The sequence below is a fragment of the Leptonychotes weddellii genome, chromosome 2 (assembly GCF_054177405.1).
Source record: "Leptonychotes weddellii isolate Sample4059 chromosome 2, ASM5417740v2, whole genome shotgun sequence".
NCBI classification, from domain to species: Eukaryota; Metazoa; Chordata; class Mammalia; order Carnivora; family Phocidae; genus Leptonychotes; species Leptonychotes weddellii.
The window spans coordinates 23482680-23497734 of NC_138370.1; the positions used below are offsets into that span (position 1 = coordinate 23482680).

The 15055-nt window shown below is 37.4% G+C and overlaps 1 protein-coding gene across 1 annotated transcript in view; it reads right to left on the reverse strand.

Moving 5' to 3' along the window:
* The window catches only part of TEX15 (testis expressed 15, meiosis and synapsis associated), an 87744-nt gene that overhangs the window by 43077 nt on the left and 29612 nt on the right, over positions 1-15055 (reverse strand). Inside the window, exon 4 of the mRNA XM_081808712.1 lies at positions 3259-3424. Coding sequence (XP_081664838.1) covers positions 3259-3424 — 166 coding nt within the window. The remainder of the gene's footprint in view (positions 1-3258; positions 3425-15055) is intronic.

The window sequence follows — 15055 nt, forward strand, 5'->3', positions numbered from 1 at the left end:
TTTTTTTTAAAGATTTTATTTATTTATTTGAGACAGAGAGAATGAGAGACAGAGAGCATGAGAGGGAGGAGGGTCAGAGGGAGAAGCAGACTCCCTGCCGAGCAGGGAGCCCGATGCGGGACTTGATCCCGGGACTCCAGGATCATGACCTGAGCCGAAGGCAGTCGCTTAACCAACTGAGCCACCCAGGCGCCCTAAATTTGAAATTTTTATTTTTATTTTATTTTTTTAAAGATTTTATTTATTTGACAGAGAGAGAGAGACAAAGAGAGAGAGAACACAAATAAGGGGAGTGGGAAAAGGAGAAGCAGGCTTCCCGCCGAGTAGGAAGCCCGATGCGGGGCTTGATCCCAGGACACTGGGATCATGACCTGAGCCGAAGGCAGACACTTAACAACTGAGCCACCCAGGTGCCCCAAATCTGAAATTTTTAAAAGTAATTTTAAAACAAAAAGGGTCAAACTGATAAAAATAAGGCAATGGACTTAAGAATAATTCAGTTTCAGTTTCTCTTTTACCCATTAAGACCAGCTCAAGTTTAACTCTTCAAAGCATCTCTCAAAACTCTTAAGAACAATCAGTCCCTCATATGTGTACCTATATCTTTATTATAACATATTTTATATTTACTTCTAAACTAGAATGTGAACTCTTTAAGACAGGAAAAAACATTCATTGTTCTTTGAGGATTATCAAATACAGTGTCTGACATAGTAGATACTCAAATATTTAATGAATGATTGAATACACAGATATTTAGAATTTTTTTTAAAAGATTTTATTTATTTATTTAACACAGAGATAACAGCAAGAGAGGGAACACAAACAGGGGGAGTGGGAGAGGGAGAAGCAGGCTTCCCGCTGAGCAGGGAGCCTGATGCAGGGCTCATCCCAGAACCCTGGGATCATGACCTGAGCCGAAGGCAGACGCTTAACAACTGAGCCACCCAGGCGCCCTGATGTTTAGATTTTTAATGCTTTTGCTGATTTCAGACTTAAGAAGTGGTAGATGGAATGTAAATAAGAAATAGAAATTGGTATCCTTTTGGAAATACTAGTTTTTGCTGAGCCCATAGATATAACTCCTCTAAAGGGAGTGATAGAAAGAAAAGCCATGGGGCACCTGGGTGGCTTAGTCAGTTGAGCGTCCAACTCTTGGTTCAGCTCAGGTCATGATCTCAGGGTTGTGAGATAGAGTCCCACATCAAGCTCTGTGCTCAGTGGGGAGTCTGCTTGAGATTCTCTTCCTCTCCCTCTGCCCCTCCCCCTACTTTCTCTAAAAAATAAATAAAATCTTGAAAAAAGAAAGCAGAAGACAGAAAGAAAAGCCAGAGGCAGTCAATGTTACTATTTTCTTTTCATTTTCATATATTTTCTTTTCATTCTATTATTTTCTTCTAACCATTTTTTTTTTAAGATTTTATTTATTTATTTGACAGAGACACAGTGAGAGAGGGAACACAAGCAGGGGCAGAGGGAGAGGGAGAAGCAGGCTTTCCACTGAGTAGGGAGCCCGATGCGGGGCTCGATCCCAGGACCCTGGGATCATGACCTGAGCCGAAGGCAGACGCTTAATGACTGAGCCACCCAGGTGCCCCTAACCATTTTTTTAAATTTTTCTTTTTATTTTCTTTTCCACTTGGTCTTAAGGCTAATTAAAGGCACTTTATAGCATCACTGGTTTTTAAAAAATGAAATAAAAATTTAATTAAGTGCCCACTGTGTTGCCAGCTTCATACTATGGACATAAAAACAAAGAAGATAAAACTCACAATGCAGGAGAATCAGACAAAACCAATATATGGTCGTAAGACCTATAAAATGAGTATAAAGTACTATGGGAAACAAATGAGTTTGTCTAATTGGGCAAATAACTAAGAAATCAGTAAATCCTACACCTGTTGGTTATTTGCAATGTTATAACACGTCATGTATTGTTGGGTAGTTGTTCTAATTTCTCTAAAATCAACAGGTTGTAAATTAAGTGTTGGGCAGGGGAACATTACAAAAAAGGACAAAATTTTAAAATGCCTAAAAGAACTAAAATTCAAAGAACAATACCAGGAATTAATTTTTGATCAAACTCTTATTTCAATCTGGAAGTGGCAGGATATAACCAGCCCACTGCACTTTTGCTCAAAACTGTTGTTTTCTAGATGACAGAATATGCTATCAACTAAATCTGTCATTCCCACCAATTCTCTCAAAGTGACATCAGGGGGTAAGTATGTTTAAGTCAAGAGGAATTAATTCTAAAGCAAAAAAAGAAACCAAGAACATTCCAAAATGAGTTCTAAGTGTGGGTCCTTGATCAAGCTACAGTTAGGTTTTAAGTTACATGTCAGTTAATGAAGGAGGAAAAATCAGAAAATGAAAAAGGTAAACTGTGTTCACCTAAGATCTAGATCTATAAATACAAAATGTTTACAATGAGAACTTTGCATATGCTTTTCTTCTTTCTTACGAAAACAAAATACTGGATTACGCCTTCCCAAAAAGTACAAGTAGTACTTTAAAAAAATTAAAATGAAACTAATTTAACACTCTACGTTAACTATACTCAAAAAAAAATTTAAGAGAAAAAAATAGGGGGTGCCTGGGTGGCTCAGTCATTAAGCGTCTGCCTTCGGCTCAGTCATGATCCCAGCATCCTGGGATCAAGCCCTGCATCGGGCTCCCTGCTCTGTGGGAAGCCTGCTTCTCCCTCTCCCACTCCTCTTGCTTGCGTTCCCTCTCTCGCTGTGTCTCTCTGTCAAATAAATAAATAAAATCTTTAAAAAAAAATAAGAGAAAAAAAATAGTGGCTCTAGAATAGCTGGAAATAGCCAGATACAATTTTGCCAAATTAAAACATCAACTAAGTCTCTGAACAACTGAATCAAGGAAAAAAAGTTATTTTCTGGATAATTTACTGCTGTTTTATATATGCAGGAGGCACGAGGGATCTGTAAAATGGGTGATTAATAAACGTGCTCATGTATGCTTCTGAAAAAATTTATCAAGATTAAAAAATTACAAGTGTCTGAAATCTGGCTACATAAACCTGTAAAACTTATTAATCAAAATCTTACACTTAGCTCTTCACTATTACACAAGGCTATGAGAAGCCAACAAAATAATAAACAAACAATCTCTGTACTTATTTTCTTAGTAATACTTACCAAATCTCAAATGGCAGAAATTACAAATTCTTATGACTTCAATAGTAAAAAGAAAAAAATCCAAAATCTTAACCTTCTTTAGGTCATAGTAACTTACCTCTTAGAAGTAAAATTTTTTTCCAGATCCTCATTGTGAACCAATTTTGTATCCCCAAACTGCCATGATGATTGTAGATCACAGCCTACATCAAGCTGGCACTGGTTAAGAGTATCATGTATGAAACTATACTCTCTAGTATTGGTGCAACAAGGTGACAAGTAAACTAAAGATAAAGAAAAGGGAAGTGGTTATTTGACTTTAAAATTATCTTTGTACATCTACAGAATGACATACATAACTATAATATCAAAACCACAAAAATGACATTGGTAAAATCCACAGATGTTAAGATTTTACCAGTTTTACATGCACTTGCGTGTGTATAGTTCTGCGCAATTTTGTCATATGTATAGATTCATGGCAACCACTATAATCAAGATACACAAGGGCGCCTGGGTGGCTCAGTTGGTTAAGCAACTGCCTTCGGCTCAGGTCATGATCCTGGAGTCCTGGGATGGAGTCCCACGTCAGGCTCCCTGCTCAGCCGGGGGTCTGCTTCTCCCTCTGACCCTCTTCCGTCTCGTGCTGTCTCTCATTTTCTCTCTCTCAAATAAATAAAATCTTTAAAAAAAAAAAAAAAGATACACAAGTGTTCCATCCCACAAAGATCTCCCTTAAGCTGTTTTAAAAATAGAATAGTACTGACAACTGTATTCCCCTTCTCTGCCTCTAAGTCTTCAAAACTACTAATCTATTCTCCATCTCTATACTTTTGTCATTTCAAGAATGTTTTGTAAAGGGGTGCCTAGGTGGCTCAGTTGGTTAAGCGACTGCCTTCGGCTCAGGTCATGATCCTGGAGTCCAGGGATCAAGTCCCGCATCGGGCTCCCTGCTCGGCGGGGGGTTGGCTTCTCCCTCTGACCCTCCTCCCTCTCGTGCTGTCTCTCATTCTCTCTCTCTCAAATAAATAAATAAAATCTTAAAAAAAAAAAAAAAAGAATGTTTTGTAAGTAGAACTTTGTAGTTGTGATCTGTGGACATTAGCTTTTTTCATTCAGGATAATCCCTTTGAGATCCAACTAAGTTGTTATTTCAATAAATGGTTTCTTTTTATTGATGAGTAAGTACTCTATGGTATGGATGTACCATAGTTTAACCATTCACTAGTTATAAACCAAGGTAGTTGCCAATTTTTGGCTATTACAAATAAAGCTGCTATGAACATTTGTGTATAGGTTTTTGGGTGATGTACATTTTCATTTCTCTGGGATAAATGCCCCAAAGTGCAGTTGTTGAGTTATATGGTAGTTGCATGTTTAGTTTTTAGAGAAACTATTAAACTGTTTTTCAAAGAGTGGCTCAGCTTTCTGGTTTCCACTGGTTGTATGACTGATCTGGTTTCTCTGTATCACTGCTAACATTTGGCATTGTTATTCTTTTAATTTTAGCTGTTTTAACAAATGGGTAGTGATATCTCATTGTGGTTTCCATTTCCTTAGTGGCTATGATGTTGAACATCTTTTTTTGTGCTCATTTGCCATCCGTACATCCTCTTTGGTGAAACATCTGTTCATGTCTTTTTCCTTACTAATTGGATTTTCTCACCTCCCTTTTTTTTGTTTACTAATGAGTTTTGAAAGCACTTTGTATGTTCTGGATATGAGTTCATTTCATATACATGATTTACAAGTGTTGGTGAGGATGTAGAGAAAAAAGTACCCTTGTGCACTATTGGTGGAAATGGAAGTTCTTCAAAAAATTAAAAATAGAAATACCATGTGATTCAATAATTCCACTACTGGGTTTTTACCCAAACAAAATAAAAACACAAATGTGAAAAGATACATGCATCCCTATGTTTACTGCAGCATTATTTATAGTAGCCAAGATATGGAAGCAGCCCAAGTGTCCAACATAGATGAATGTATAAAGAAGATGTGATACATACACACACACATATACACACATGCATATACATACACACACACAATGGAATATTACTCAACCATTAAAAAGATGAGATCTTGCCATTTGCAACAACATGGATGGACCTAGAGGGTATTATGCTAAATAAGTCAGAGAGAGAAAGACAAATACCATATGATTCCACCTATATGTGGAAAATGAAAAACAAAACAAATGAATAAACAAAAAGCAGAATCAGACCTATACATAGAAAAACTGATGGTTGCCTGAGGAAAGTGGGGTGGGAGAATGGGCAAAATGGGTAAAGGGGAATGAGAGATACAGGCTTCTAGTTACGGAATGAATAAGTCAGGGGGAGAAAAGGTACAGAGTAGGGAATATTGTATTGTAATGGTATTTTAATAGTGTTGTATGGTAACAGATGGGAGCTACGCTAGTGGTGAGCACAGCATAATGTACAGAATTGCTGAATCACTATGTTGTACACCTGAAAATAATGTAACATTGTGCGTAAACTATACCCCCAAAAAACCGCAAACCCCCATTTTCTTCCACTCTAAGTTTTCTTTTCATTTACCTAACAGTCTTTCAGAAAATAAGTTTTTAATTGTGATGATGCCAATTTATCAAATTCTTTTTAAAAGTTTACTTTAGTAATCTTTACACCCAACATGGGGCTTGAACTCACAACCCCAAGATCAACAGTTGCATGCTTTACCAACTGAGCCAGCCAGGGGCCCACCCATGATTTATTTTGAATTATTTTTTGTGTGTAGGGGGAAGTTCCTTTTCTTGCTTATGGATGTTTTCCCAATTGCTCCAGCAACATCTGATGAAAAGACTACCTTTCCTCGATTGAATATACCTTCATAAAAATTAATTGAAAGAAAATCAAATGAGCATATTAATGTGAGTTTATTTCTGGAATCTCTATTCTGTTCCACTAATCTATCTCTCTGCCAATGCTACACTATCTTGATTACCGTAGCTACAAAGTAAGCCTTAGTATTGAGCAGAGTAATTACAGTTTCTTTTTCTATTTCAAAATTGTTTAAAGCTATTCCAGTTTCTTTGCCTTTTCATGTAAATTTGAGAATAAGTTTATTTAGAAAAAGACTTTTTCAATATTACATTAAATTACAATAAATCTAAAGATAAATTTGTGGAAAACTGCTATGTTTATTATGTTGAATCTTCTAAACTGTAAGTATACCTCCCTAAACAACAGATTCTCCTTGATTTCTTCCATCAGCATTTGCAGTTTATTTATTTATTGAGAGAGTGCTCATGCAAGCAGGGTGAGGGAGAAGCAGAGGGAAAGGGAGAGAGAGAATCTTAAGCAGGCACTTGATCTCAGGACCCTGAGGTCATAACCCGAGCAGAAATCTAGAGTCCAATGCTTTTTCTAAAAAAAAAAGATTTTATTTTTTAGAGAATATGCACACTTGAGAGACAGCACAAGTGTGGGGGGTTGTGGGGGGGAGAGGGGCAGAGGGAGAGGGTGAAGTATTTCTCTGCTGAGCAGGGAGCCAGATGTGGGGTTCCATCTCAGGACCCTGGGATCACGACCTGAGCTGAAGGTGGACGATTAACCGACTGAGCCACCCAGGTGCCCCTCAAGAGTCTGATGTTTAACCAACTGAGCTACCTAGGTGCCCTAGCATTTGCACTTTAAAGCATAAAAACACTGTACATGTTTTGTTAGATTCATACATATGTATTTCAAGTTTTGAACTATTATAAATGGCATTGTTTAATATTTTGATTTTCATGTATTCTTTGCTAATATATAGAAATTCAATTAATTTTTCTATTTTTCCTCTTTTTTAAATTGAAACATAGTTGACATACAATGTTATATTAGTTTCAGGTATACAACATATTGATTCAATAATTATATTCATTACAAAATGTTCACCACAGTAAGTGTAGTTACCATCCGTCACTGTACAAATTACTATAATATTACTGATTATCCCCAGGCTGTACTTATCATCCCCATGACTTATTTTATAAATGGAAGTTTGTACCTCCCTCTCCTCTGGCAACCCCTACTTTCTTCTCTGTATTTATGGAGTCTATTTCTGCTTTTTGTTGGTTTGTTCACTTGTTTTGTTTTTTAGAATTCATATGTAAGTGAAATCATATGGTATTTGTGTTTTTCTGACTTATTTCACATAGTATAATACCCTCTATGTCCATCCATGTTGTCACAAATGGCAAGATTTTATTCTTTTTTATGGCTGAGTAATATTCTAGTGTGTGTGTGTGTGTGTGTATACACACACATACAACAACATCTTTATCCATCCATCCATCCATCCATGGACACTTAGGTTGCTTCTACGATTTTTCTATTTTGATCTTGCACCCAGTGACCTTGCTGAACTTATTAGAGAATTTTTTTTTTTTTGTAGATTCCCTGGGATTTCCTATGTAGACCATCATGTGATCTTCAAATAGAAACAGTTTTATATCTCCTTTCCCAATCTCTGTTTTTAAGTTAAATTCATTCTTTTTTGCACTGGCTACAATTTCCAGTACTATGTTGATAAGAATGGTAAAAGAGAATGTTCTTGCCATCTTATAGAGAAAGCTTCAGTTGTTCATCATTAAGTGATGTTAGCTACAGGTATTTTTTCTTTATGAAGTTGAGGAAATTCCCATTCTTAGTTTGCTGGGTTTCTATCCTGAGTGTTGAATTTAGTTGAATGCTGAACTTAGTTGAATGCTTATTTTGCATTAATTAATATGATCATGTAATTGTTCTTTATCCTTCAAATATATATTAACTTTCAAATATAAAACCAGGCTTGCATTCCTGAAAAAAAACTCCTTTGGAAGTAGTGTAAAATGCATTTTATATACAGTACTGCTGAATTCCATTTATGTAAGAATTCTGCATCAATGTTTATGATGGATATTGGTATGTATTGTATTGTTCTTTTTTTGTATTATATTTGTCTGGTTTTAATACCAGAGTAATAGTGGCCTCATAAAATTATTTTATACATTCTGGAAGAGGTTCTGTAGAATTTGTATTAACTCTTTCTAAATGTTTAGAGTTCTCCTCTAAAACCATCTGGGTCTAGAGATTTCTTTCCAACCATGTTTTCAATTATGAATTCAATTTCTGTAATGATTATAAAAAAGGGTGTTTGAATAATCTATTTAGTATTATGTGTTTTGTTACTTTGTACTTTTTGACAAACTGGTCCATTTCATCAAAGTTGTCAAGTTTATGTAAGCAGATCTGTTCATAGTATTCCCTTTTTAAACTTTCAATGCCATGGGTCAGAAATGATATTCCATTTCATTCCTGATAGTGGTAATTTGCGGCATTTGTATCTTCTGTCAGTCTTGTTAAAGGTTTGTCAATTTATTGATCTTTTTAATCAACCAGATTTTTTGTTTCATTGATTTTCCTTCTTCTGCTTGTTTTGGGTTTGTTACTCTTTCTTTTTTTTTTTTTTTTTTTAAAGATTTTATTTATTTGACAGAGACACAGCGAGAGAGGGAACACAGGCAGGGGGAGTGGGAGAGGGAGAAGCAGGCTTCCCGCCGAGCAGGGAGCCCGATGCGGGGCTCGATCCCAGGACTCTGGGATCATGACCTGAGCTGAAGGCAGACACTTGACTGAGCCACCCAGGTGCCCCTGTTACTCTTTTTCTATTTTCTTAAGGTAGAAGCTGAGATTACGGTTATGAAATCCTTCCTATTTTTTAAATTTAATTCCAGTACAGTTTACATAGTGTTATATTAGTTTCAGGTGTACAATATAGTGATTCAACAATTCTATACATTAGCGTTCATCATGATAAATGTACTCTTAATCCCCTTCACCTATTTCACCCATCCCCCTACCCACCTCCCTCTAGTAATCATAAGCTTGTTCTGTATAGTGAAGAGTCTGGTTTTGGTTTGTCTCTTTTTTTGTTCATTTTCTTAAATTCAACATATGAGTGAAATCAGATGGTATTTGTCTTTCTCGGACTTATTTTGCTTAGTATTATACTTTCTAGATCCATCCATGCTGTTGCAAATGGCAAGATTTCATTCTTTTTTATGTCTGATTAATATTCCATTGCGTGTGCACATTTGCGTGTATACCACATCTTCTTTATCCATTCATCTATCAATGGACACTTGGGCTGCTTCAATAATTTGGCCATTGTGAATAAGACTGCAATAAACATAGAGGTGCAATAAACAGATCTTCTGAATTAGTGTTTTTGTATTCTTTGGGTAAATACCCAGTAGTGATATTACTGGATGATATGAAATACTTCCTATTTTTTAAGATTTTATTTATTTGACAGAGAGAGACACAGCGGGAGAGGAAACACAAGCAGGGGGGAGTGGGAGAGGGAGAAGCAGGCTTCCTGAGGAGCAGGGAGCCTGACGCAGGGCTCCATCCCAGGACTCTGGGACCATGACCCGAGCTGAAGGCAGACGCTTAACGGATGAGCCACCCAGGCGCCTGAAATCCTTCCTATTTTCTAATGTAAGGATTTAGTGCTATAAATTTGTTAGCAATGCTTTAGCTGTGTCCCTCAAATTTGGTATGTTACATTTTAATGTTTATTTGATGTATATTTTCATTTCCCTTGAAATCTCATGAGTATTTAGAAATGTGTTATTTTCCACGTGTTTGTAGACTTACATATTACTTTATATTAATTTTTACTTTATACATGGCCCAAGAACACATTCTGTATGACTCCAATTCTTTTAAATATGTTGAGATGTGTTTTGTGGCCCAAAAGATGTCTATCCTGATGGGTGTCAAATCAGCACTTGAAAAGAATGTCTATTCTGCTGTTGTTGGGTGAAGTCATGTACAAATATCAATTAGATTCTGTTGCTTGACAGTATTAATTTCTTCCATATTTTTGCTGATTTTCTGTCTTGACATGGGGCTTAAACTCATGGGGCTTGAACTCACGACTCTGAGATAAAGACCTGAGCTAAGATCAAGAGTTGGACGCTCAATCAACTGAGGAACTCAGGCACCCTAACTGCTGATTTTCTGTCTTAATAGTTCTATCAATTTTTTTTAATTGAAATTCAAGTTAGTTAACATATACTGTAGTATTGGTTTCAGAAGTAGAATTCGGTGATCATCTTTTACTTAAAATACCCAGTGCTCATCCCAACAAATGCTCTCTGTAATGCCCATCCCACATTTAGCCCATTCCTCCACTGGCTCACCCATCCCTCAACCCCCCGTCTGATCTCTATAGTTAAGAGTCTCTTATGGTTTGCTTCCCTCTCTGTTTATCTTATTTTTCATTCCCTCCCCTATGTTCATCTGTCTTGTTTCTTAAATTCCACATATAAGTGAAATCATGTAATATTTGACTTTCTCTGACTTATTTTGCTTTGCATAACACACTCCAGTTCCATCCACGTTGTTGCAAATGGCAGGATTTCATTCTTTTTGATTGCTGAGTAATATTCCTGTGTGTGTGTGTGTGTGTGATCTTCTTTATCCATTCATCAGTCAATGGACATTTGGGTTCCCTTCCATAATTTGGCTATTGTTGATAATGCTGCTATAAACATTGGAATGCATGTGCTCCTTCGAATCAGCTTTTCTGTATCCTTTGGATAAATACCTAGTACTGCAAGTGCTGAGTCATAGAGTAGTTCTATTTTTAACTTTTTGAGGAACCTCCATACTGTTTTACAGAGTGGCTATACCAGTTTACATTCCCACCAACAGTGTAAGAGGATTTCCCTTTCTCTACATCCTTGCCAACATCTGTTGTTTCCCAAATTATTCATTTTAGCCATTGTGACAGGTATGAAGTGGTATCTCCATTGTGGTTTTGACTTGTATTTCCCTGATGATGAGTGAGGCTGAGCATCTTTTCATGTATCTGTTAGCCATCTAGATGTCTTCTTTGGAAAAATGTCTATTCATGTCTTCTGTCCCTTTCTTAACTGGATTATTTTTGGGGGGTGTTGAGTTTGATAAGTTCATTATAGATTTTGGATACTAACCCTTTATCAGATATGTCATTTGTAAATATCTTCTCCCATTCCAAAGGTTACTTTTTAGTTTTATTGTTTCCTTTGCTCTGCAAAAGCTTTTTATCTTGATGACTGCTGAGGCTAGGACTTGGAGTACTATGTTGAACAACAGTAGTGAGAGTGGACATCCCTGTTGTGTTCCTGACCCTAGAGGAAAAGCTCTGATTTTTTTTTTTCCATTGAGGATGATATTAGCTGTTGTTTTGTTTTAAAGATTTTATTTATTTGACAGAGAGATAGCGAGAGCAAGAACACAAGCAGGGGGAGAGGGAGAGGGAGAGGGAGAAGCACGTTTCCTGCCGAGCTGGGAGCCCGATGTGGGACTCGATCCCAGGAACCTGGGATCATGACCTGAGCTGAAGGCAGACACTTAATGGCTGAGCCACCCAGGCACCCTAGCTGTTGGTTTTTCATATATGGCCTTTATGATGTTGAGATATGTTCCTTCTATCCCCACTTTCTTGAAGATTTTTATCAAGAAAGGATTCTGTATTTTGTCAAATGCTTTTTCTGCATCTATTGAGAAGATCCATATGGTTCTTATCCTTTCTTTTATTAATTTGGTGTTTCAAGTTGATTTGCAGATACTGAACCACCTCTACAGCCCAGGAATAAATCCCACTTGATCGTGATGAATAATCCTTTTAATGTACTGTTGGATTAAATTAGCTAGTATCTTGTGGAGAATTTTTGCATCCATGTTCATCAGGAATATTGGTCTGTAATTCTCTTTTTTATTGGGGTCTTTGGTTTTAGTTCTATCAATTGTTGAGAGAGGTGCGCTAAAGTCTCCAACTATAATTCTGGATTTGTCCATTTCTTCTTTTAGTTCTAACAATTTTGCTTCATGCATATTGAATACACATTAAGGGTTGCTATGTCTTCTTGGTAGACTGACCTTTTCATCATTATGTAGTATCTTTGTTCCTGGTAATTTTCTTTCTGCAGAAGTCTACTTTATTGCATATTAATACAGCTACTCTCACTTTGATTGTTTGCATGGCCTATCTTTCTGCTTATGTTTATTTTCAAAAAATGTGTATCACTATATCTGAAGTGAATTTATCAACAGTATATACTTGAGTCATGTTTTTTAATATATTGTATCAACTTGTTTTTTTTTTTAATTATTTACTTATTTATTTATTTGACAGAGACATAGCGAAAGAGGGAACACAAGCGGGGGAGTGGGAGAGGGAGAAGCGGGCTTCCTGCTGAGCATCGAGCCCAATGCAGGGCTCGATCCCAGGACCCTGGGATCATGACCTGAGCCAAAGGCAGATGCTTAACAACTGAGCTACCCAGGTGCCCTTCAACTTGTTTTTTAATTGGTCTATTTGGAACATTTACACTCTTATAACTGATATGTTAGGCCTTACGCCTGCCATTTATCTGTTTATTTTTCCCTTCATTGTTCAATTCTCTATTTCATTTTCCTGACTACCTATGGGTTACTTGAACATTTAAAAAATTCATTTTGATTTATTTTTATAAAAACATTTAATTCTGAAGTTAACTGTAGATTCACATGTAGTTGTAATATATAACACAGAGAGAGCCTATACCCATTCACCCAGTTCCCTCCAAAGGTAATATTTCACTTTATAATTATTTCCTCTATATTCCCTGAGAATCACATTAGAGAATGTTGTAATTTTTCTCCAACTGTCAAATACAATTAGAAAACCCAAGAGGGGGTGCCTAGTGGCTCAGTTGGTTAGGCATCTGCCTTTGGCTCGGGTCATGATCCTGGGGGTCCTGGGATCAAGCCCCACATGGGGCTCTCTGCTTGGCAGGAAGCCTGCTTCTCCCTCTCCCTTTGCAACTCCTCCTGCTTGGGTTCTCTTTTTTTAAAATTTATTTTTTTTTAGAGAGCATGAGGAGGAAGGGGCAGAGGGAATAAGTGAAATCTTTTTTTAAAGATTTTATTTATTTATTTGAGAGAGAGACAGTGAGAGAGGGAACACAAGCTGGGGGAGTGGGAGAGGGAGAAGCAGACTTCCCACTGAGCAGGGAGCCCAATTCAGGGCTCTATCCCAGGACCCTGGGATCATGACCCGAGCCAACAGCAGATGCTGAACGACTGAGCCACCCAGGTGCCCCAAATAACTGAAATCTAAAAAAAAAAGAAAGAAAAAGAAAACTCAAGAAAAGGATGGCCCATTAAATTTCCCTATATTTTGACTCTTCCTATTGTTCTTTCTTCATTCCTAGTGTTCCCAGCTTCTTTCTTTTGTCATTTTCTGTTTAGGGAATTTTGTTTAGCCATCCTTTCAGGGTGGATATGCTGATGTAAAAATTTTAGTTTACTTCATCTGACAACGTTTACTTCTATTCTTGAAGGATATTTCTGCTAGGGACAGAACTCTGGGTCGACAGTTTTCTTTCTACACTTGAAAAATGTGCCAATTCCTTTGGACTCCATGGTTTCTGAGAAATCCTCTGTCATTCAAAAAAATTTTTCCCCTATAGGGGTACCTGACTGGTTCAGTTGGTACAGCATGTGACTCTTGACCTTGGGGTCATGAGCTCAAGCCTCTGTTGGGTGTAGAGCTTACTTTAAAAACATTTTTTCCCCCAGAGGAGCCTGGGTGGCTCAGTTGGTTGGGCAGCTGACTTTTGGTTTTCAGCTCAGGTAATGATCTTGGGGTCCTGGGATTGAGCCGTGTGTCGGGCTCTGCACTCAGCGAGAAGTCTGCTTGAGGATTTTTTCCCTCTCCCTCTGCCCCTTCCTCCACATGCTCTCTAAAAAAAATAAATCTTAAAAAAATTTTTCCCCCTATAGATATATGGTTGCTCTATTTGCTTTCAAGATTTTTCTGTCCTTAGTTTTCAGAAGTTTGATTATGATGTGCTGTAGCATGGACTTTTTTTGGGTTTATCTTATTTATTAAAGCTTATTCAGTCCCTTGACTATATAGGTTTATGCCCTTTGCCAAATTTGGGAAATTTTTCGCCAATATTTCTTCAAATACTTTTCCATACTCTTTTACTTTGGGGACACTGAAGACAAAGATGTTTAATCTTTTATTATTGTTCCACATGTCCCTGAAGCTCTGCCAACTTTTTTTCTGTGTTGTTCAGGCTGAGTAATTTCTATTGTTATTATCTTTAAATTCACAGACTCTTCCCAATGTCTTCTCAATTCATCTCTGGAACCCATCCACTGAGTTATTTAAATTACTGCATTTTTCAGTTCCAAAATTTCTACTTGGTTATTACATTTTCCACTTCTTTGCTGAGATTTTCTATTTTTCTTTTGTTTCAAGAGTGTTCATAATTGCTTACTGAAACATCATTATAATGGCTGCTTTAAAAGTCTTGCCAGATAATTCCAACTTCTGTTTCATCAGAGTGTTGGCATTTGTGGATTATCTTTTCTCATTTAAACTGAGATTTTCCTGATTGGTGGTGAATGATTTCAAAAAATTATATCTTGGTCATTTTGGATGTTAAGAGTAAGAGACTCTGGATCATATTTTATCTTGGGTTTTAGCAAGCTTCTACTGAAACTGAGCCAGCAGGGGAATCTGCCAGTAGGGAAAGGGGGGGTGGGGTACTGATTCTTTACTACCAGGTGGGCCTGAAGTCCTGGCTCTCCACAGGGTCTCCAATGACACTGTGGGGGGATGATGTGCTACCCCAAGGAAGGAGTGGAGGTCAGCGCTCCTGACTCAGCCTCCACTGACAAAGTGGGAGAGGGATGGGTGCTTTGTAATTGGCAGGTGTCACAGAAGTCCAGGCTCCTTACTTGGTCTTTATTGGCTCTACTCCAAGTGAGAAGGGGTGGCTCATCACAGGGCAGGGGTGGAAACCATGGACACTGCAGGGGTAGGGGACGGCAGGGAGGGGAACTTGTTACTGCCATGAAGGCGAAAGGCGTTTAGTGGAA